The sequence below is a fragment of the Sander vitreus genome, chromosome 8 (assembly GCF_031162955.1).
Source record: "Sander vitreus isolate 19-12246 chromosome 8, sanVit1, whole genome shotgun sequence".
NCBI classification, from domain to species: domain Eukaryota; kingdom Metazoa; phylum Chordata; class Actinopteri; order Perciformes; family Percidae; genus Sander; species Sander vitreus.
In genome coordinates, this window is record NC_135862.1 from 26638869 (window position 1) to 26662163 (window position 23295).

The 23295-nt window shown below is 40.8% G+C and overlaps 1 protein-coding gene across 1 annotated transcript in view; it reads left to right on the plus strand.

Annotated features, from left to right (window-relative positions):
• LOC144521592 (aminopeptidase Ey-like) overlaps nucleotides 1-14749 on the plus strand; it is a 29293-nt gene extending 14544 nt beyond the window's left edge. The window contains exons 13-23 of the mRNA XM_078256148.1: nucleotides 1472-1644; nucleotides 3482-3561; nucleotides 3757-3887; nucleotides 3992-4047; nucleotides 7808-7955; nucleotides 8174-8265; nucleotides 10969-11079; nucleotides 11157-11324; nucleotides 12489-12629; nucleotides 14053-14134; nucleotides 14594-14749. Of these exons, the coding sequence (XP_078112274.1) occupies nucleotides 1472-1644; nucleotides 3482-3561; nucleotides 3757-3887; nucleotides 3992-4047; nucleotides 7808-7955; nucleotides 8174-8265; nucleotides 10969-11079; nucleotides 11157-11324; nucleotides 12489-12629; nucleotides 14053-14134; nucleotides 14594-14749 (1338 nt within the window). The remainder of the gene's footprint in view (nucleotides 1-1471; nucleotides 1645-3481; nucleotides 3562-3756; nucleotides 3888-3991; nucleotides 4048-7807; nucleotides 7956-8173; nucleotides 8266-10968; nucleotides 11080-11156; nucleotides 11325-12488; nucleotides 12630-14052; nucleotides 14135-14593) is intronic.
• The last annotated feature ends 8546 nt before the right edge of the window (nucleotides 14750-23295 follow it).

Here is a 23295-nt window from a genome sequence, read left to right on the forward strand (position 1 = left end):
GACTCAAACCCACAACCTTTGAATCACTTCTTTTGAGATTAACTAGAAGTTCAATGCGCTGTCCGTTGCACACAGAGCCTTTTTGAACCACGCAAAATCGTCACAAAAAAACACAAAGCTTGAGGGGATTCGTTCAACTTGTAATCTTATTAGGGCCCGAGCGCCGACGAGCGGCAACGGCCCTATTGAAACTGAAGGAATTATTTTTCCGGCAAATGAATCGCCTTTTTGAGGAGCTTAACATACTCAAAAACTCACCAAAATTGGCGGTGGCATCAAGCCAGGTGAAAATGTACGTATTTTAAGGGTTTCGGGAATAGGTGCACAAAAATGGCTCGCTAGTGCCCCCTACAAAATAAACAAAAGTGGACCCCTAATGAAACGTGGTACACATATGTAGCATGTCAAGACGTACAAAAAAGCTCATTGGACCCATACCCTTAACGCAACAGGAAGTCCGCCATCTTGAATTTGCCATTTCCACATGTCGTACTTTAACGAACTTCTCCTAGAGATTTCATCTGATCGACTTCAAATTTGGTCTGTGCCATCTTAAGAAGTTAAAGATGAAAACTTATTAAAAGAAAAACTTTTCATCATAGGGCATGGCTGTGGCTGGGCGGCCATTTTGTGTGTTTCGCCATCGAAACAGGAAGAGGGTGTAACTTGAGTGGGCACTTTGCAATTGGCTTGAAACTTTTCATGATTTATAACACTCTAACCCTGAGGACATCTACCAGTCAAAATTGACTCAAAGTCATAGCGCCCCGTAGTGGCAATAGGAAGTAAACTGAATTGAGCCTATACTCTAGCCACGCCCATGTACTCAGGCCACGCCTCCTTTGATGGCTTTGAACCGTTTAAGGTAGAGTCTTGTGTGAGGTATCATTGAACTCAGCATAGAGTATTTTTTGATTGGTGATGGTTTGAACCGCCCTCTATGCTTTAGACACTCCCCTTTTTATAACTAATGACCAGTTTGATGTAGACTATTGTGTAAGGTATCATTGAACTCAGTAGAGAGTTCCTTTGTCATTGGTCATAGTTTGGCCCGCCCCCTATGCTTAAACCATGCCCGTGACCGTTTGCCTGCCCCCTCTACTTTGTAAATTTGCAATACACCATTTCCAAGGCCGCACACAGGCTGCTCAAATGCAGGGTCACGTGGAGTGGCGTCCGCCAGTAACCCCGACGCACACGGAGGAGTGAGGGCCCGTCCAACGCTGCTTGCAGCTTTCATAGTTTAAATGTTACTGCTGTTTTTTAACAGCTCTAAAAGTGTAACTTCTTCTTCTGAAACATTCTGCATCAGACTGCTGCATGTGAAAGTCTGGTGGGACTCAAACCCCAAATCTCTGAGTTTCTTATGTAATAGCAATAAGCCTAAACTAGACACATTGCAGTGTTTAAAATGTTTTACTTTTTAGATATTTTTGTTTAAATAAATGCTTCTTGTCACCTCTATCAACAGGCAGTGAAAGCCAATAATGTTTCACTTCCTTGTCCAGTATGTGAAATCATGAACCGCTGGGTGCTCCAGATGGGCTTCCCCGTGGTTAACATAGACACTTCCACAGGAAAGGTATCCCAGAAGCACTTTCTGCTGGATCCAGAGTCTTCCGTCACAGTCGAATCACCTTACAAGTATGCAACACTACAGCATTTCACAACAAAATATTTGGAGGGATTATATTTTCCTTAAAAGTATTGATCCTCCCTCGTGAGTTATGAAAGGGTTAATGCCTGACAATAGACACCTCGAAGGGCATTAACCCGCTTATACAGCACCATGGTCACTTGCCTTAGATATGACTTGCCACCCTTAGGAATGGGAGATATGTATATAATTCCCTCAGCTCATAGAACTATTCAGCTCAGACAGCTATGAGCAAGAAAGGTAACCAAATGCTCGCAAGAATCAAAGTCAATAACATTGTGTACAGTTGACAATCAGTAATGTTAGTTATGTTTTACTCTGTGTGTTTCTTATTGTGATATGGATCCCCCTGGGTCTGAAATAAAGAATAAAGTATGTAAATATAATTTGACAGTATGTTTAACAACAAGACAAGCAAGCTATCTAGCCATATCATTGTCCCCAAAACAATATAACCATTTTCACAAACAAATTATCCGCCATGTGTACTGTTGGCCGCAGCCTGAAGTAGCGACCTGAACAGTGAACGGGATGAGAGATAACCTTATTAGCTGTGCATCAAAGTAGAGGAGCAGTGTAACTTTCTTCTTGCAGCTTGTGTGTTAGCCCCATCCTGTGGTGTTCAGAGGAAGAAGCACCCAGGCACCAGACAGTTTTGCTTTTTTTTAATGTAGCGCATCAATTTAGTACGTTAAACAGTCTGTTTCACCGGAACTCCTTTGGTAGGTGTCCTATAACACTTTTTTATGGACACCCTGCAGCCATTCAGAATCAAGTATTCACCCAGACCATGGTATGATTCACTTTAAAGGTTAACTTGGTTAAAGGTTAACCTGGAACCTATTTTCCTATATTTTGTGTGTTAAGTGTCTGATGGGAACAACAATCTTTGAAATTGGTCCAGTATTATGCAAGATTACTGAAGGCGGACTCAGCAGGGGCGAAACAAGCTACAATGTAAGTTATTGGGCAATTGCCCACCTTCAATTTCCATCCACAAAAAGTGCTTTGTTACCACTGACATGCTCAGATTATTGTTCTAACTGTCTGACAACATTATAGAAGGGATCCCTACAGAGGTCGACCTTTTTTGTTAAAAGGTAACTTTTAGGTAGCTTTTTGTTTATTGCGAACCCCAACGTACTCTATTTAAATAAACAGTTATTTTATCATCATAAAATACACTTAATACACACTTAACACAAATATACACACTTCAAAGTTAACAGAAACAAATTAAAACAAATCAAAAGCCGTCTTGGTTCGTCTTTCCATTGTTCCAACAATCACCACTCTGGTTTGGATAAAATAAACACATCATTTATCGATTTACATGGATAGATATGCTGGATATGTACACACTAAAAGTGTTGTTTATTTAAATGGAGTCTGGTGGGTTTAGTGATAGCTATTTCGAAGCGGTTTCTGGAGCGGCAAAACAGCATTATTAGTGGACAAAATTGATGATACACATTTGGCCTGTATGATTACATTGCAGCTTGGTTCGCTGTGGCCAGTAACAGTGTTCTCGTTCAATACTGGACCAATTTCGATTATTATCGTTTGTTCACATTAGTCACTTATACACCAATGCATTGGAAAATAGGGTCCAGGTTGAAAAAAAACTAAATTACCCTTTAAGTGACTCAAACTCCCATTATTCTTAAATCCAAAATGCACAGATGTTGTAAAACACCTAGTTTATTATATGTGGCAATAATAAGAAATAAGTATTTGACTTGTTATCCTCTTTGCTTTCTTGTTAACCTCCCACCTTAACTTGCCTCAGTCATGAATAAAACTGTAATGTATTGCCTCCCCTAGCTATGAGTGGCTGATTCCTGTTAGGTGGATGAAGGGCAATGAAGTACAGAGAGATATCTGGTGGCTGATGGAAAAAGAAGGTGTGTAAGAATACGCTAGTAATACGTAATCCTGATAAAACTTGTTACGGCAATTGTAATGATGCAGTGCCAGTCAGTTACATAAGCTGTTTGCAAAATACTGTAAATTATTTTTACAGTGTGTTTTTATTAATGTATTTGAATGAATATTTTATTAAAGTTATTTAATGTTTTACTGCTACCCCTTTTTCTTAGCGGTAAACTTGGAAATGAGGAGAGGTAGTTTGTGGGTTCTGGCTAACATCAATATAACTGGATATTACCGGGTAAACTATGACCATGGAAACTGGGAAAGCCTCTTCGCTCAGCTTAATTCAGAGCACCAGGTACATAGTCAGGCTGCTCTGACATGTTTCAGTGTTTACTATCTGATAGATGTGGAACCTTGTTTGTATTTCATATCCTGTTTGACATATAAAATCTGTTGCAGGTTATCCCAGTGATAAACAGAGCCCAGCTTGTGGATGATGCTTTCAATTTAGCCAGGTGGGTGTCAGTTTAGCTGCTTAGAGGTTATGCTGCAGTTTTTCATCCCATTTCCAGGTCTGGTCTTATTAGTGTAAATGAGTTAGAACCCATGGAAAACTAAGAAACATACTTCTTACTACTTGTTATCATGGTGAATAACTATGAATGCCTACCGTCAGTATACCTGCCCTACAAAAGGAAAATGTTATGAAATATGTGGGCTAAGTAATTAAATCAGAAAACACACATTGTAAATGTTGCATAGTGAGAGTGTAACTAGTAATGGGGCTAAAGTAGATGAAAGGTCATAGTGTCCGTAGTCTTGCATTGCCAGACCTATCGCTACAGGACTATGGAGTTAGGTCTGGCTACACCACACATACATTCTAGGATAGGAGAAAGAAATGCTCTAGGTTGTTTGCATTTCTTTAAACCAATCATCTTGGGCGGTGTTAAGCTTTGGACGTTGAGACGGTGGCATTTAAATATTAAATGTTAACTTTTTACACAGTACAGTAACGTGAGACATTTAAATTAGCTGGCGATGATCGCAGAGTGTACTTTATCTATAGCAATCCCCACCAATCGGTCCCAAAATGTCCCAGTTAAACGATGTAAACTTATTCTTTGTAAATGTTTACAATAATTTCTCAAAAGAATCAGGCAGGCTTGCCTTCTTGCATGATCAAAATTTTCTCCAAAACTTGCTTGAAGTTTGTAGTTGTTGTTTGTTGTTGAAGCTAAAGGATTTTGAGAAAGACAACACACACAGAGCGGAAGGTGAGGGACATCCAGGCATGTCAGTTTTTATCCTGGAAACGTACTTCCATTGATCCAGACTATTGGGTCAGTAAAATCCAAAGGTCTGATCATTTTGAAAGCATGTGCTGAGCAAATTTAAGGGCATACTGTCTTTTTGTAATGGACTGCATTTATATAGCGTCTTTCTACCTTACTGGACAAAACGCTTTACAATATGCCTGTCGTTCAACCATTCACACAACAATGGTGGCTGGAGCTGCCATGCAGGGCGCTGAAACTGCCTATCGGGAGAATCTCTGGGTTCAGTGTCTTACTCAAGAACCATCAACCTTGTGATTAAAAGGGACGACATGCTCTACCTTCTGAGCCACAGCCTCAATGACTATGTAATGTCTGTGGATAAATAGCAAACTAGAATCCAAAAGTACAACACAGAGAGCAATCATTGTCAAAAGAAAGTTCGGTTTACTTAGTCAGAAAAGCTAGCAGGGGTCAAAAACAGGAGATCAGGCAGCACAGACAAACAAATCTGACAAAGGGCAAGCAAGGAAATCCCAAATCTAAGGGTCTTAATGTCTCCTGTAGTCAGGTGTGCTTTGCAATCTGTGATGTGGCAGAGCAGCATGCAATGTTTCTCTCACAGAAATAGACAGCGGTCAAGCTCGCCGTCCATCACTCGCATCGCCGCGGTCAAACCAGCTACCGCTTAAGTTGGAGACAGACACCGAGCAGAGCGAAGTCTCGGTAACCCGAGCAGACGTAGCAACGATGCTCCCGAAACAATATCTGATTATTTAAATGAAATGAGCTAGGTTGACCATGAGATGCAAGAAATATGCACTAGTCCAGAACAGTTCCTGTATTTACTTTCTTGCTCCCACCCCAGACACACCCGACCAATAAGAGGAGTTCTTACGTTCTTACATGATTTGTAATGACACATTTTAGTACGCTTCGATTTCTCCAGGTGTGAAACCAAACCAAACCAAACCAAGGGTAAATCACTCCAAGTTTACAAACTCACCAACTCATTCGGACCAAATCAAACCTAACTACAGGTGTGAAAACGCCCTTAAATGACATGAGAGTTAAGCTATGTTCACAAACAGGGCTTGATGCTCAATTCCCGACTTTTTTCCCCCAAAGATAACACAACTATTTTGCAGTGGCTCTGTGTGAAGTTTAGCACTGCCCATGACGATTCTGATTGGTTTAAAGAAATGCCATTAAACCAGAGCACATTTTCCTCCCATCCCCGAATGCTATGTGGAGCAGCCAGCGTGCTTTGGAGGAGAGTCTGGCAAAGCGAGACTAAGCCAAACCTTACTCCTTGACTGACACCGCTGTAGAGATAGGTCTGGCAACGCTAGATAGGCCTAAGTGCACAAAACAGCGTTATTCGTCATTATATTATGAAACGTAAAAAAACAAGCTACAAAACAATAAAAAACAAATGAACCTCCATTCTATTGGGGTAGAGGCCATGGGCGTAAATCTGATCTAACAGTAGGGGGGGGGGGACAATAAACAATACATTTCTGATAAGCAATTTTTGAAGGGGACACAAATAATACAGCCACAATTATACTTGTAGAGGACGTGTACACAGATGCAAGCCTTAATACTATCATTAGTGTAGCATGGAGACTGTACCATTATCCTTCTTTTCAGTGTTTCTCTCGATTCAATGAAAAAGCTAACTAAATTGACCAAAATATTCTTCTTTAAAACCATGTATTTATTTTTAAGTTGTTTACAATCAAGCCACAAAAATACCTTAAAACATAATGACTTATTTTGAAAAAGTGTCCCCATATGAAAGAAATACAATGCTTTTGCACACTTGTTAGCTGATCATAATGTAAATTAGTGAGCCACTAATAAAGCTCATCTGCTAACCCTGACGGCAACACAACTCCAAAAATATTAACTAAGCTCAACACACTTATCTGAGACTCTACACCTGACTGTCCCTGGTCTCCCTGTTCCTTACCTGAGACTCTACACCTGACTGTCCCTGGTCTCCCTGAGACTCTACACCTGACTATCCCTGGTCTCCCTGAGACTCTACACCTGACTGTCCCTGGTCTCCCTGAGACTCTCTACCTGACTGTCCCTGGTCTCTCTGTTCCTCAGTTCTTTGTCTCCTTTGCCTGTGACATAGTGACGTTAGTATTTCCATAAGCATCCATTCTTATAAAGATGTTACCAAATTGTCTTGATATGAGGACTTATTGTAGCCTACTTACTTGGCGTTTTGGTGTATAGGATCTTATGTCTGTTTTGTTTTTTTATCTGGGCAACAACAACACAAATGTTTAACGTCAGATGTCTTCAAATGATCTTGCGTCCTCCACATAAATATTAGGTTTCTTCTGGGACAGAGGATATATGAACAGCCACTTAACTTCATATTCAGCAAAACACAACTCTAGATCTTCAATATTAACCCTAATATCAGTTCACACACATAATGTTATGCTTATCGCTGTGGTAACGTTAGTTGTAGTGGATGCATTTCTATCCAACAAGCTATTAAGTAAGCTAGGTAACGTTACATTATATTACACTAACATAGCAAACTTTTTTGTCATGACTAATTAATTACTCAGCATCATTTCTATTTGAGAAAAGAACAACTTCATCCGATGTTTAATGTGAATAAAATAGCCTTGAGCCGCCTACTTACTACATTCCTGTCACTACCGATGTGACTGTGAGTCTAGTGCTGATCCTGACGTACAGCAGGCAGTGGACCAAACCACTGCGAGGCAAGGGAGGGGAGACTCAAAATGTTTCTAAACTTAAAAAGCATTTTTTGGGGTTTGTATTGTTTTACTACTTACACAGATATTTTAAGTATACATCATTATGTTATTTACAATACACAGCACACAGGTCCTGCCCCCCCGACCCCCCTGGGATTTCCGCCCTTGGTAGAGGCAGAAATCTTAGAGACAAATATCCCAACTTAATATTAAATCATTTTAAACACATGCATCTCTTCTCTCTACAGAGCTCAGATGGTCTCTACTCCTCTTGCTCTGAACACAACCCTCTATCTGTCTGTGGAGACAGAATACATGCCCTGGCAGTCTGCTCTGGATAATCTGGACTATTACTACCTCATGCTGGACCGTACTGAAGTCTATCAGCCTATGCAGGTACAATACATTATCGGTGTATGTCAGTGACAAAGATTTTTCAAAGTTTTGCTATTGTAGGATTTAGATCCTTCAAAGCAAAGCTCCTCTTGGATCCTACAGTATGTTTATTTACACAACCATGGTTGGTCTTTATGCTCTCTGGTGGCTGTTAAGATGCATAGCAGGTTCTGTAGATAAACCAGCATACTTTAATCACATCTCTGTAATACTTCTAGGACTACATAAAAAAGCTAGTGACTCCACTCTTCCTGTACTTCAAAAACATGACATCCGACTGGACCCGTGTTCCTGACAGACACACTGACCAGTGAGTATACTCACCTGGATATCAAACAAAAGTTTACATGTATACAGTAAGTATACTCTATACTATACTATTACTATTTGTTTTATTATTTACTCTTCTTTAAGGTTAAGATAATATCAGTGCTGATAAGATTAGCACATTACAGGGAGACACTACAGGCAAACAACATGTTTTTACAATTTTTAGTTTTTGGGCTATTTAGCTTCAATAACATCGACAACGTCTTTTTTATTGACTATTAGAAAAACATCCTAAATACATTTTAAGATCTGTAGACAAAACCTAAGTTTATCACTAACGTATGAGATAAAATTAGGTTTTAGGTCTGAAAAAACTTTTTTTAACCTTGCCTTTCAGGGCTTCTGTAGCTTTTATTATTCTTTTTTTTAAGATTCTTTTTTGGGGCTTTTTCCTTTATTACATAGAGACAGTGAATAGGCATGAAAGGGGGAGAGAGATAGGGGGATGATACACAGCAAAGGGCAGCAGGTTGGATTTGAACCTGCGCTGCTGCAGGACTCATCCAAAATGGGGCAAATGCTCTTACTGTGTGAGCCAGAGGACATTCCAGCGTTTATTCTTCTATGAGGCAAAATACTTTTAAAGACCTGATTAAATATATTGCATTGGGCTGTGCAGCTGCTGTTTTCCTGTCCCCCTATTTTCTGTCTGGTTACCACAGTGTTGTCTGTCTGGTAAACCTTAAATGGTGCCCACTGACCTCAATTTTGCTTTGCTGTTTTGATGACTTTGTAATTTAGTCTTTTGAATTAAATTTTAAAACACTGAGTGATAAGCTTTTTCAAAAATCAGTTACATAGTCCCATTTTGAGTTAGCAATATGTTTTCCAGGCATAGTTGGTTCCACTGTGCTACAGTCTACAAGGGCTAATTTTACTGTTACCTGAAGAAAAAAAAGTCATTGGCCTCTGGCATTTCGGAGTCATTGGCAGGTTTGCTAAATAAAACAGAGAAGCATAGGCATCTACAATCTCACATTCATTTGTATTTACTGAGGTTTGTTGTTTAAAGTTAAAGGTGCAATATGTAATACTGATAGCTAGCGTTTAAAATAGTTACTGCAGTCCAAATTCAAAATGCTGGAAAGAGTCGTCTCCCCCAGCCCCTCGTCCCCAGACTCAAAGTTCACAGGGGTTGCCAGGTTAAGAACGCAGCTTCCAACAATGTTGCTAGACGGCTATGTTGACATGTTGTCATTAAAGCCAGTGCTCACGTGGAGCTCTGTACCCGACTGACAGCCACCTTATCCCGGCTTAAAAATACAATCGCTAGAAACATTGCAAACTCACTGTCCTCTACCAGACTGACAAACAACACACATTTTGAAATGACTGATAATACCCGTCCCTAGTAGACATGATAAATTAGCCTAAAGCTTAATGCTTACCTGTTCAGGAGGGAATTAGCCAACTCAGTAAGCTGTCTCCATCTTTCAAATACATCTCCAATATTTACCCAAGTTTTATTACGTCTCTGTTCATGCAACTGTTTAGAAACTGAGGTTTTTTAGGTCTGGTAGAATCTGTCCACGTTGATCCCGTTCGTTTGTTTGCTGCTTCCATGGCTGTAGCGTGCTGGGTTTGCGTTATATCTGGCAACCCGGCCTGGCTGTCAAAAGTTGATAATAACACACAGGCAAAACACAAATAGACATTCCATCATAAAACGGAAATTTCAAATGAGAAAATACTGGCATTAGCATTGTTGTCAGAAAAGATAGTATTTCAACTTAACATGTTTCCTTAATATCTGATGACATATTGTGGTAATTTTTGGATTTAATACAGTAAATATATTACATACTTTAACTGAATAATTTTTTATTTTGGAGCCAGCCAACACTTAGCTACATTAAAGATGGTATTTTTGTTGCTGGTTTTACAGAGTAAAATCTTGTTTAGTAATTAAGTCATATATGTTGCATGCACTCTTTTGGGTACTAAAGTGATGTTTTTTTTGTTGCTGTTTGGCAGATTACTTTGTGGATTACTTTCTTTGGTGTCTCACATACGGACCTCAGTCTCCTGGGTGATATTCCTTTGCCACCTGTCTGGTGACAGAGGAACTCTGGAACGCTTTAGTACGATTTGTTTGTGGTGATAACGTGAGCAGACCTCGATCTGACCCAACTACAAAGTGTACTCCGCAGGTTTGAGCTAAACAGCTGTAGTCAGGTCTACTTTCAATCTGCGATGTGGCTGAGCATGTAAACTGTAGCAGTTTATACTGCGGTAGCCGGCACTCGCATCGCCGTGGTCAAACCAGCTGCCGAAACAGTTGGAGACAGACACAGGCGGAGCAGAGCAGAACAGGACAACGTTTCGGTTAGCAGAGCAGAAGCAGTAACGTTGCTCGCCAAGCAATGTCTGGAAAATGATTTAAAATAAATGAGCTGGCTTAACCATGGAGATGCGAGACATGTCTAGCTTGACCATGGTTAGAAATTTCTATAATCCAAAACACAGACACCTTTCCATGTGTGAAAAGAAACCCAACCAAGTTTGCAAACTCATCAACTGACCGAGCAAACAGTCTAGAGATGTGAAAACGCCCTTAACCAGTTGAAATTAAGGCCCTTTGGTCATACTTGCAAACTTTGTTTCTCTATTTACTGTATATAATAAAATCCTGCAAAATGTAGCAAAATATCATGTTTTGTTTATCATTTGTCTCTTCCTTCAGGTATAACCAGGTGAACGCCATCCGTATGGCCTGCAGGACTGGAGTAACAGAATGCCAGAACCTGACCACCAAATGGTTCAAACAATGGATGGAGACCCCTCAACACAATTTGTTGGTCTATTTTATATATCATTTAGTCATGTCCCTTTTAAAGTTAATCAATTTGTTAAATCCAACTCTCTTGTCAGGATTGAACCCAACCTGCGTTCAGCAGTGTACTGCAGTGCCATGGCAGCAGGTGATGAGGCAGAGTGGGAGTTTGGCTGGTCACAGTTCAAAAAAGCTACTGTAGCCAGCGAGGCCAGCAAACTCATGTCGGCACTGGCCTGTACCAGCAACACAACACTTCTGGAAAGGTGTGTATCCTTGTTATGTAATAGTGAAGTTGAAAATGTATGTAATGTTGAAAACTGTCCTCATGCCCTCAAGTATGATCCAAGCATGTGTTATCTAAGTCATAATAATAATAATATTAATAAGAATAATAATAACAACTTTCCATTACAATTTATATCTGACTTTTCTAAACACAAAACTTAAAAAGAAAAAATAAATTGATTGCAATAAGAATTTAAAAGCATAGTTTACAATAAAACTGTAAAACAATGAGAAATAAAAACCAAAATGGGATAAAGACTTAGATACAACTTAAAGTAATAATCTTAAAGATTATCATTTAAATAAATGTCTGTTAAGTCGCTATCTATCGCCAAATTAGGTAACACACTGGTAATTGAGCCCATGGCCCACTGATGAAAGCCCTTGCATTTCCAGTATTACAAACTGGTTGTCTGTGGCGACATTCCCTGGAAAAATCACAAGCGAAGTGCAGTTCCATCACCCAGTTGTGGTTGGTCCACCAGAGAGAGTAGGCAGAGCTAACACAACAGACTCACACTTACTGACTAATGTCACACAGTTTGGTGGTGTGTCTCAAATTGCGCACTTCTGTACTTACACTTGCTGTTTTGAGTGAATAGTGCATTCACGCTGACGAAGTGTGGCCACATGCAGTGCACTACGAGTACCCAGATGCTGCACTCAAAGCAGTCAAAACGCTGAGTGTGGATCACTGAACACTACCCACACTCAACGGTTGCCATCTATGCTACGGAGCGGAAGGTACGGGACCATCAATGTATTTTCAAACTTGTGGATGTGGTGGCCGAGGAAGCTGCAGCGGTTACTATTGAAACCGCAAAAATCCAAACTTTACAAATGTAATATATACATGTGTTTTTTTTCCGATGAATACCACTATACTACCTTCTTCTGTTTAATGGTAAATTGCAGCTGGGCAGAGCATTACCGCCACCTATTGTCTGCCTGGCTGAAATTTAAGAAGAAGAAGAAGAAGAAGAAGAAGAAGAAGAAGAAGAAGAAGAAGAAGAAGAAGAAGAAGAAGAAGAAGAAGAAAACGTCTTAAAAGCAAAATCTAAAAATCAGTTGGAACGAGCCAGTGGAAAAATGTAATGATGGAAAGAATGCAACTGTCATGCCTGTCTTCTCTGTTCTCACAGGTATCTGTTTTATACCTTAAACTCAGCTATGATCCGTAAGCAGGACGCTACCTCCGTCATTACATCTGTCGCCAGCAACAGATTGGGACAGAGTCTGGCATGGGACTTTGTCAGGGAACAGTGGGAATACATGTTCACACAGTGAGTATTACACTCATAAAGATGAATTAATGAATTTGTGTCTAGCTATATGTGAAAAAATAATAAGTTTATTTAATATAGCACATTTAATAGAACAAAGTCATAAAGTGCATCACAAGATAAAAATTGTAAAAAAAAAAAAAAGACCCAAAAACAGTAAAAAGAACCAGCAAAACAGTTAAAATTATTTTAGTAAAATTATTTTTAAGTAAACTTAAAAACAAAGCTAAAGCTGCAAGCAGCGTTGAACAGATGGATCTGGTGAACCTGTTAGGAGGAGCACATCAAAGTATAACAACTGGAACTTCCTGTTGTAGGGAGCACTATAAGTCAATGCGTCACTATGAGTCAATACTGGCATGTAGATGTCCTCAGGCCTGGACTCTTATAAAGCAGAAGAAGTGTGGTGCAGATATTATAAAAAATACTTTTCTCAATTTTAACCCTAACTGTAACCCTTGCCTAGTCCTTGTGCCTTTCATGTAGTTTATGAAGACGACGTTGGGGGCTTAAAACACCAACCTATACATGCTATAGGAGATGTTAGAGTGAGGGGGCTGCTCTTGGAGGAGCACCCCGAGCAGTTGGGGGTTCGGTGCCTTGCTCAAGAGCACCATCGCAGGAGGTGAACTGGCATCTCCAGCTACCAGTCCTCACTCCGTACGAGGACTTGAACCTGCAACCCTCTGGTTCCTAACCCAACTCCCTACGGACGGAAATTTACATTTTACTTACACTCTTGGTTACCAATGTTAATTATTTCTCCCCAATTTCGGATCCGATTCCTGTTTAAACATGTTTTATTGTGTAGTTTTTGGTTTAGAAACCTTAATGGTGATTTTGCTGCTATACTCTGTAACAGTCATTCCACTGCTACATGTAATGTTTGCTACATGCTAATGTCAGGGAAAGCTGTAATCTGGGTTTCTGATGTTGTTAATTTCTCCCCAATTCGGATCACATTGGTGGAAGGGAAGCCCAAGTGTTGACGTCTACACGATTAGAGGGTGCGATCTACCCAAAGTTACTGCTGCATCACTTTTCACTCATTTTCCAAACTACAGAGCGGTCCATGGCCCAAATCACAAAATGCGTTAATCGTTCAAGAAAAAATCTGTTCCGTTTAAAGGAATTTGCATTAACTCATTATTATTGTGTTAATTTTGACAGCCCTAGTATTTTGTAAACATTATTGTTAGATCTAGTAGAGATTATATTGCCAAGAGTTTTATTCACTTTTAATAATAAAAAAAGAAATTCTGCCATCTTCTGCTCTCCCAAAGTCTATCATATCTTCAGTTTAGCGAAAGCCTATAATTGCTCCACCATGAAACCGGCTTTTTTACGCTAAAACAGGGGGTAAGCTGCTTTTTAAACCAGTATTAGGATCAGTTCTTGTTTCAGTTCTTTTTTTTTTCTCCAGATATGGCGTTGGCTCATTCTCCTTTGCCTCTATGATAAGTGGGGTCACTGCAAGGTTCTCTACACCTGTTGAACTACAACAGGTATGTACTCATTAAAGGAGAATTCCGGTCAATTTTGGATTGCATGAATTCGATAGTCGACTTGCGTGGACTTCACCGGAACTAAACAGAGGTATGTGCACTGGCTTAACTTGTATGCATTTCTTTCACATCTACTGCAGTCATATTCACTGTGTTCACTCGGAAGGAATCAGTTCACATGGCAAGGCACTTGTAATGACATCTCGAACATTTTAAGAGGCTAAAAGCATGTTTAAAACCTGCCCCGTTTCAGCTGCCTGGGTGCGAAAGCTAGCAGTAGCATATCTTGGTGTAGGCAACACCGATTATTTTCGTTTTTCTCTCTACTGACAGCACTCCCAGACCACAAACAACAGAGCTACACGTTGAAATTGACCGTAATTCTCCTTTAAGTAATTCCTAGTGAAATTATAAAAATCAAACTGTTGTCTGAACTGTTTCTAATGTTTCCTCTGCAAGCTGGTGGAGTTTGAGGAGAAGCACAGAGTAGCAGGGTTTGGATCTGCCACACTGGCTTTGGAGCAGGCCTTGGAGAGGACCAGGGCTAACATCAACTGGCAGCAAAAGAACAAACAGGAGATCTTGGACTGGTTCAACAGTCAGACTAGACATTAGATTCACTAAAAACACTGGCATAGCCAAAAAGCTGGGAGCTGTGTTTCATCTCCCATATAATAAGTGTTTTTGTTTTTTTGTCCTGAACAAAAAAAAATAAAAAATACTACAGAGAAACCAGATTAGAGGAATTATGTAGGAAAGACATAAAAACATTTAAAACATAAATAAAACAAAGAGTAGTTAAGCGCATAGGTGGCGCTAGGCTATTTTTAGGGATGCTGAGGAACCCCTAAAAATCATCTCAGCACCCCTGAAAAATAAAGTCCTTATCATTGTGATTTTGTGAAATCATTTAGTGCTCAAACCTTATTACTTTTGCAAACCTCATTTTAGCGATGGAATAGGATAAATGACGACAGGCTCATCTCAGTTGTAGCCTTAAGTCAACAGCCTATCTGCGATTCCCTGTCGTCAGAGTATGGCTACTTTCAACCACTGAAAAGGTATGGCTAATGGAGTGAAAATCTAAATCTAAATCTAATCGAATGAACACGTTAAGTAGGCTACAGGTGTAGTATTTGTGGAACCAATCTGTGATTCCCTGATCACAATGATGGCAATCATATCTGAATTAGCCTAGCTTATTCATCACAGAGTCCAATTTTGTTAGACAAAATTGCTAACTGTAGGCAAATGTAGCTTAGGAGTAGCCTACAACAAATTTTAAAGGGTGCTATTAATAGCCTGCCGTAACGGCTTGAGCACCGCTAAAAATAGCCTAGCCCTGCCGCTGCAGTTACCTGCCTACCAGACACTTTCTTATTTTTAACTGTCAATGCCAATGAAAAATAAATAATTCGACTTGGGATCATCAGACTCATTCATATCAGAACTGAAACACTGGAACAACAAACCCTGACTCACAGTCTGTTTCCCCATAGATGGATATACGTTTCTTTTTTTTAAAGAAAACAACCAGGTTCAGGTCATAAAGTATAAGATAAGCCTTTAACATTATCCCACTACTCTGAACAGCAACCCCATATTCACATATGTTATAAATAGGTGAATGTATAACCTTTGGTAGCCACACGATACATTCTCTGTTGATTAGTTGATTACATTTGCCTTCTGGTTGACAGCACAAAGGAGTGAGGAGAATAGAGAGGGAGAAGGGCAGAGAGCAATGAGAAAATGGCTAGGTAGCCTATAAGACATATAGTAGGACTACTGTGTTTTGTTTTCTCTTTTATTTGAAGATTATTTTCTAGTTGATTACAAAATGTTTTATGTGATTGTCAGTGATACAACAGAGGGAGTGGGATAGAGGGAGAGAAGAGGATGGAGAGAGAGAGAGCAGGATGGAGAGAGAGTGGACAAAGAGAGGGACCTGGAAGAACCAGGTGAGAAAGTGGACATATATTGTACGGGCAAAAACACTTAAAACACTTAAAATATTCCATTCACATTATAATTACATGTGCATTTCATGGAGGACTAGTTTTCTTCCCTCTTTAAGTGTTTTTTTTTTTGCTATATACATCCTATTCCTGTATTGCATAATATTGTTTTGTGGCTCATCATTAAAGTTGGTCTTCTCAGATTTATTGATGTCTTACTTATCATATAATGTAGTTGTTGTATTAGAGTAAATGCTTTTATTATCAGGCCCGGGCTCTTAAGAAAAAGAGATGTTGGATTTTCCCCATCTGGTTCAGAGGCATTATTAGATTAGATTAGTCATCATTTAGCTGTATAACCATATCAGTTTCTATCAATGATGTAAATGAAAAAGTTGAAAATTAACAGCAGAAAAAACATGAATAATCCTGTCTAAAAATATTTTAAGGCTTATTTTACCAGTTCAAGGTATGTGCAGGGGAGTAGCTCAAAATTCTGGGCCCTGTAGAAAGGCATTTTCTATGGGCCCCTCCCCACATCCACAGCTATTCATTCTAGCATCTTTTTGGGCCCTCCTCACATGAGGGCCCTGGGTACTCAGTCCCCTTTTTCCCCCCAGTCCGACATCCCTGGGTATGTGCTGCAATAATCATGCTTTGTAGTTGGCATCTTTTTTTCACAGCAGATGCCTTGTATCTGTTGATAGTTTGTCATAATTACATGTCTCAATCTGTCTATTGCTTTCCCCAAAACTCACCAGAAGTCATGATTTAAGCAGTTAAAAAAAAATAATATTCGTACGGGGGCATGCCCCCGGACCCCCCTATCTTAACTGCTATCAACTGCTCATTAGGGGCTGAGCCCCCCTAAAGAGCAGATCCTAGACTCACCCCTGGTTAAGCAGCTACATTTATATAGTATAGTCAGATGTGACAGAATTTGGACTAACCTGGTTTGTATGAGGAAGTAAAAAAGCTGCTATAACCATGCCACTTGAAAACTCACACAATAACATTCTGCCATGCTTGTGTGCAACTTTTGCCATGACATCCTGTAGAACCAGCTACACTGTATTTTAAAATGTATAGTGATTGAAATGCCATTTTACCAATTGTTAAATTGTGACTTTTTTTTTTTAACCAAACCAAACTCCTAGACATCTTTGCACCTACATATAATTAAAACAATCTTACTCGGCTATTCAGCTGTCAGTTGTTGCAATAATATCTATTAAAATATATCTAACTGTCGTTTGTAGGCTAAATGTCACGATTGTGAGTGTCTGTTGTAGTGTTTCCTGTTTTATTTTATAGTTTCTGTTTTCTCCCTAGTTATGTCTCGTTTACTTCCTGTCTTGTGTTTTCCCTCCTGTATGGTGTACCCGGTCCACCAAAAACTGGGCCGTCTTGAGACGTTGGCCTCACTAACCTCTCCTCCTCTGAGTCAGGTCTCCCTCGCGCTGGACTCACTTTCACTGAGCCTACTAACACGTAGAAAATCAATGGCATTACATCAGTGAGTTCAAACTGCTTATTGTGCGTAATTTGGACTGATACTGAGATGCATGTTGTTTGGCAACTGGTGTGGCGCTGCCACTATTGTCTTGATTTCCAGTTCGATTTTTTTTACATTTCTGCCATGGTTCGGTCAGGTGCATTCACCGCCCTGTCACCATTTACCACTCTGGGCATTTTCTTTTATTGCTTATCCAAGATGACAAAACTACAAACCAAAACTCCACCTCCGTGATCAGCACTTCAACCTCACGGTCAGTGAAGTTTTTTTTCCGTCCGCAGAGGTATTACCCCTTTGTGATTGGACAAAGAATGACGTCGGGGGTGCATTTTTCTTATTCCTTGCAGTGAAAGCAGAGAAATGTTGCAGATATCATTATAAACATTTAATTCTTAAAGTGTGTATTTTGTGCCAGGTACCAAGCTGAAATAATGTCCCAAAGGCTTCATTTTTAACTCTTTGCTGCACCCGACCGGAACCCGAAAAATCAAAAAATGATATAGAAAGTGGCATAACATTTGAAGTAAACAACATACAGAGACAAATGAACACATTTTCCCATACAATTCTGACCCCAGAAATTTAATGGAATGGTTATTTTTGACATTAACATCATATTGATTCAGTTTTTTTTTTTATTTATGGCCAAAAAATAATAAATAATAAAAGTTGACCTAAACTACTCATCTTCCTCATCATCACTGAAGAGATCTTCTAAGTCTATTTCTTCCAGCACTTCATCATTATGTTCATACTCTCCATCCTCTTCACCCACAGACAAGTTGTTGTTGTTGTTGGAATCAGCTGCCTGCTCTTCTGACTCTGCTCTCTGAGCCAGTACCTCAACAAGAGAAGGAGGGAGGATGGGTCCAATTGTCCAAACAGGTTCCAACACCTCCTCCTCTCCTGTCTTCTCCCAACCCATGGCTGGATCATATGGTTTGGGGCTCTCAATTATTGCCTCGTCTGCTCTCTTATAGCAGGCAACTCTGTAGTTGGCTCTCTGTACTTGTGGGATGAGACAGGCCTAATTTTGACTTTGAGTCAGGACTTTGTCAGCACCGACCATTTTTTTCAGCATCTTGGCTCGTACTGATGTGATGATGTACTGACGTCAACTGATGTCATCCGTGCTTGGCCATACATGATGCATGTAAAGCTCTCCATCTCCCGTTGAAACTCATCTGTGACCAGCCAGTCTGCACCAAGCTGCCTGAAAGCATTGTGGAGTTTAGGATTCTGCTGTAGCTTCTTCAGGGGATTCAACTTTCCTTTGCCTTTAAAAGCGCTGGTACAGTCCTCCCCAGTAAAGACATAGAATCCTAGCAGGGTGCTACAGTAGTCAGGGCCTAGTGATTCAGACAGTTCCGTCACATTTATGAGTATGCAATGTTTATCAGAGCCGAGGTCAAGGTAGATTGAGAGGTTGATCTTGCTGGCATGGTAGAGGAGGATCATCAGAATGTCTGTGTCAGGTGTCCTCACCACACAGGACTTGTACCCCCATTTGACAGCCTGGTGGAGGTAAAGGACAATGCGGCTGTCTGTCTCCTCCTGGTTGGACCGCAGTGCATAGATCTCAGAAGTCTGGACCTGTAACAAATAAAGAAACAAAATACTACTACTACATAATGTAACAATTAATACATAAGACAACAAATGCATGACTTCAAATGTTTAAGAGCCCAAATATGGTCTGCAATTGTACATATGTGAAGTCGAGAATATTCACAATTCCAGAGCCATTTGGTCTACCTATCATTGTAGAGCCTAAATATTTTTTTTCAAAGCTTTGTGTATAGGGTGACTGCTTAAGACTTCTGTCAACTTACCTTTCCATTTGTTGATGTTAGGTCATAGGATTTCCCGTTAACACACACCACTTTCATACTCTTCTCAATCCGGGATGCTGCCTCATTGCTCCCCCAGACCTTGAGAAGCAGGTCACATAGCTGCTTTTTGTTCAGATCATTACCAAGGAATGACTTAAAGTCATAGGGCTTCCGGGTATTTGGACCATCAATTATATACTTCTCAGTAAAGCCACGCCTGAGCCTTTTTCTGGGCTTTGATGGAATCTGGCAGATCTGTTGAACACAACATTGTGCATGGCAATCATTAGGTCCAGGAGCTGCATGCAAATCTCTCCATAGGTTGGTGGGAGGTTGGACATCATGTGGAATAGGGCATTGACATCCTGTATGTAGAGGGCATCCTTAGGGTAAGGTACTTCTTCATCCCTGTCCTTCAGCAGATGGTGAAGGATGGTGGCCTTATTTGTTTTGGGAAAATAGCCACCAGGAGAGCCAAGGGCATGAGGAACAGGCGAGAAGGGATACCGCATGAGTTCCTCAAGGTTGATGGGCATCTCCATAATCTGTGACTTTACAAGTAGCTGATAGGGGAGGTTACTCTGCTCCTGGTACACAAAGAGCTGTAATGGAAAGTAAAGAAATTAGAAAGGCATAAATACAACAGACCTTAACAGAATGTATTTTGTGTAATGAAATGTGCAATTAGTATAAATTAAATCAATACCCACCTTCCCCTGCGCAGATGTAAGTTTGACCCTCTTGCTGCAGTGATCCATCGTCTTGAGCTTAAGTTCCTTGAGGCTGTCCAAGAACTCCTTCCTCTTGGAAACAAAGCGCTCTTGGATGAACTGCTCCTTGGCAGCCCTCCCTGCAGCCTCGGCCCGCAGCACGTCAACCTCAACCTCTGGATCGATTGGAGCCCCAGATGCTAGGGAGTACAGTTGGCTTTTGTCAGGGATTCTCCAGGGGTTTGTGAAGCCCTTGATGGCAGCGATGACTCTCTGCACCGCCTCCTCAGACTTTTTGATCTGGGCAGGCTCGAGCTCACGGTGCTTGCCTGCCTTCGGCATCTCAGGGTCATCAATCATGCTGCACATCTCCAGAGTAAGCTCATAGAGCTGAGGTGATTATGTTTGTGTACACACATTAACATACCTGAAGACTTTGCAAACTTCATGAATGAGACATTCAGGAGACCTCCATGGTCTTGGCCACTGCTGCAAGAGCCCCAGGGATCAAAGATCTTGCGACCGATATGACTGATATATGATGAGAGAGGTCAATGTTTGTTAGAAAGGCCTCAAACCAGGTCAGGTACCTGTAATAAATACAGTTTATACTTCAAGTAAGCTCCCACTTACTTATTTTGATATTGTGTATTAAGGGAATGATTGCATAGATTACCTGGAGTAGTTGTGGCCATCATATGAAAAGAAGAGATCTGCCATGGAACCATTGCAGTGGTGGAAGAGCTCAAAGTTGTTGGTTTTCACTGCAAAATCCATAATGAAGACCAGCCTTGCATGATCCATCATGGAGAGCCAGAACATGCCTGTTTTGCCCAGATGGCCCTTGAGTACCTTGTCTTGGTATTGCTTGTACTGATTAATCAGGTTGAGGAGGGAGGGATTCTTCAGAGTGGAGTCAAGGTTCTAGCAAGTGCAGCAGTGGATGTGGTTGATGAGGGTCTCATTTGGGATGTCTGAGTAACCGTTCGAGTGCCTCTGTGGGAACTTGCCAACGAGGATCACATGCTTACTGAATTCCTCCTCATACTTCCATACTATAGGACAGGCCTTCATGACCACTCCCAGGTCAAATGTGTTGACAGTGTATGACTGTCCAACCTCCTCTGTTGCTGCCTCAGACCTCTTGAGTATCTCAGACACTACTGCATTGTCTGTAATGGGCTGCTTGATGGGGGGTGTAAAAGTAAATTGTAGATTTCCTAGGAGGCACTTTCCCTGTGCTTGAAATAAAACCACCAAATGCTGCTTTCCGTGGCTGCTTAACCATCTGCAGACAAGGTGGGTGTTGTACATATGACTCTTGGTTCTCAGCAAGAGGGGTAAAGTTCGCATTGTTGGGGAATTTGGGCCCAGCTCTTTTGAATGCCAGCTCTGGGAGCGTTTCGGGAGGCGTGATCTTAAGGCTTCTCATCTTGGATGACCTGACATAGAGAGAAAGGGTCCTCTTCTTGGTGCTCACATGGCTCTCCTTCACCTCCTGAATCATGATTCCCCTGGCGCTGTTTACAACATTTGAGCCATGAACGTTGGTTGTGATTCTGTTCAGGTTCAACAGTCTGTTCAACAGTGTTTCCCTCTCCGGTGATGATTTGAGGGGTCAGGTGGGTGGAAATGTCATCAAAAGCCTTGGCCATTGCTGTCTCAAGTTCCATACTGAAGTCATATGTTTCTGAGTGTCCTAGTCGTGAAAGGATGGTTGTGAGCTACAAAGACAGAAAATTGCTTAAGTAAATATCAAAATTAAATACCTGTATCAAAAAGAGTTCAGCATTGACAATGTAGGACCTCGTAAGCAGTAAATTAACTTATAACTCACCTGTTTGCTTCGATAAGAGGTGTCGAAGTGTGGCACATAGGAGGATGTGCTTTGGGAGTTTCCACTTGCTGCTAGTTGCTGCTTGACACACATCTTGTGTAATCGAATAGACCAGCCTCTGTGTCTTCTCGCACTTTTCGCCATCAAGTGTCCCAGTCACCACTGAGCTCAGAAATTGTACAAGATGCTCTGGAAGAAGCATGTCCATCTTCACAGCATCGAGCTCCTGTGCTGTCAGGGGCCATGGTAGCTCCTTTGACTCTTTGAATGCCTTCATAATGTGAGAAGGGAGGGTGAGTGCTGCTTCTTGAAGTTGGTCAGCTGTTCCAAGTTTGTACGGACATCCAACTGCTTCATCTAGTAATGCTAGAGCTGTATATGAGGTTCGACTCAATACACCCACGGTGTTGCACCGTGGAGAATGTGAGTTCATGAGAGATGTCTTTGTCTCCTTGTAACCATCTTCCCAATTTCTCACTGCGGTATTCAGGATTAGGAAACCCTTGATTTTCCAATGTCTTCATGTACAAGTTGCACATGGATCTTAGCTGGACAACCTCTTTGCATTCAATCACATTCCTAAGAATGTAATCCTTTACCACACAATACGACTTGTTATGTGCTGCTATCTTCTGGGCATGCAGGCTGTCAATGTTGTCTGCTGCCTTTTCTGCCCTCTCCCTTCCACGCTCATGGGTTTGGTACTCTGTGTTGAAGTTGTTTCTGCATGATGGATGATACTTAGCTTCCATTGCAAAAAGGTCCTTGCCCTGCACCTTGCAATAAAGAGCCTCTTTCTTTAATTCCTGTGCCCTAGGTTCAATAACGTTCCAGGCTGGTTCCTTGTGTTTCCAACTCTGAAACTTTGTAAGCTGTTCAGTCTTGCCCTTGGACTTGGATTTTGCTTTGCCACAGAAACTGCACTGATTGGGAAACAAGAAGGAACACCTTCTTGGAGCTCCTTCAGATTGAATTGACAGAGATTTGACATGGCGCAGAGAGTCCTTTTTCAATTATGATGATTCACCAGATGTAGAAGCCTTTGACACTTGTAAACAATCTAATTCCCTGTAAAGCTTTTTATAGCAGTTTTGGTGATAGCCAATTGTATCCAAAGGCAAGTCCTCAAATGTTAATGGAATCTGTTTACAAATATCCATCATGCGGTATGGTGAACTGGCTGCTTCACAGAGTCTCATATCTCAGATACTGTGTAGATATGATAGCTTCTCGCTTGGCCCCCCCCCCTTGCATGCGTTGAGCGTGGTAAAATTACCATACTCAGAAAGAGTTGAGATGTAAAATACA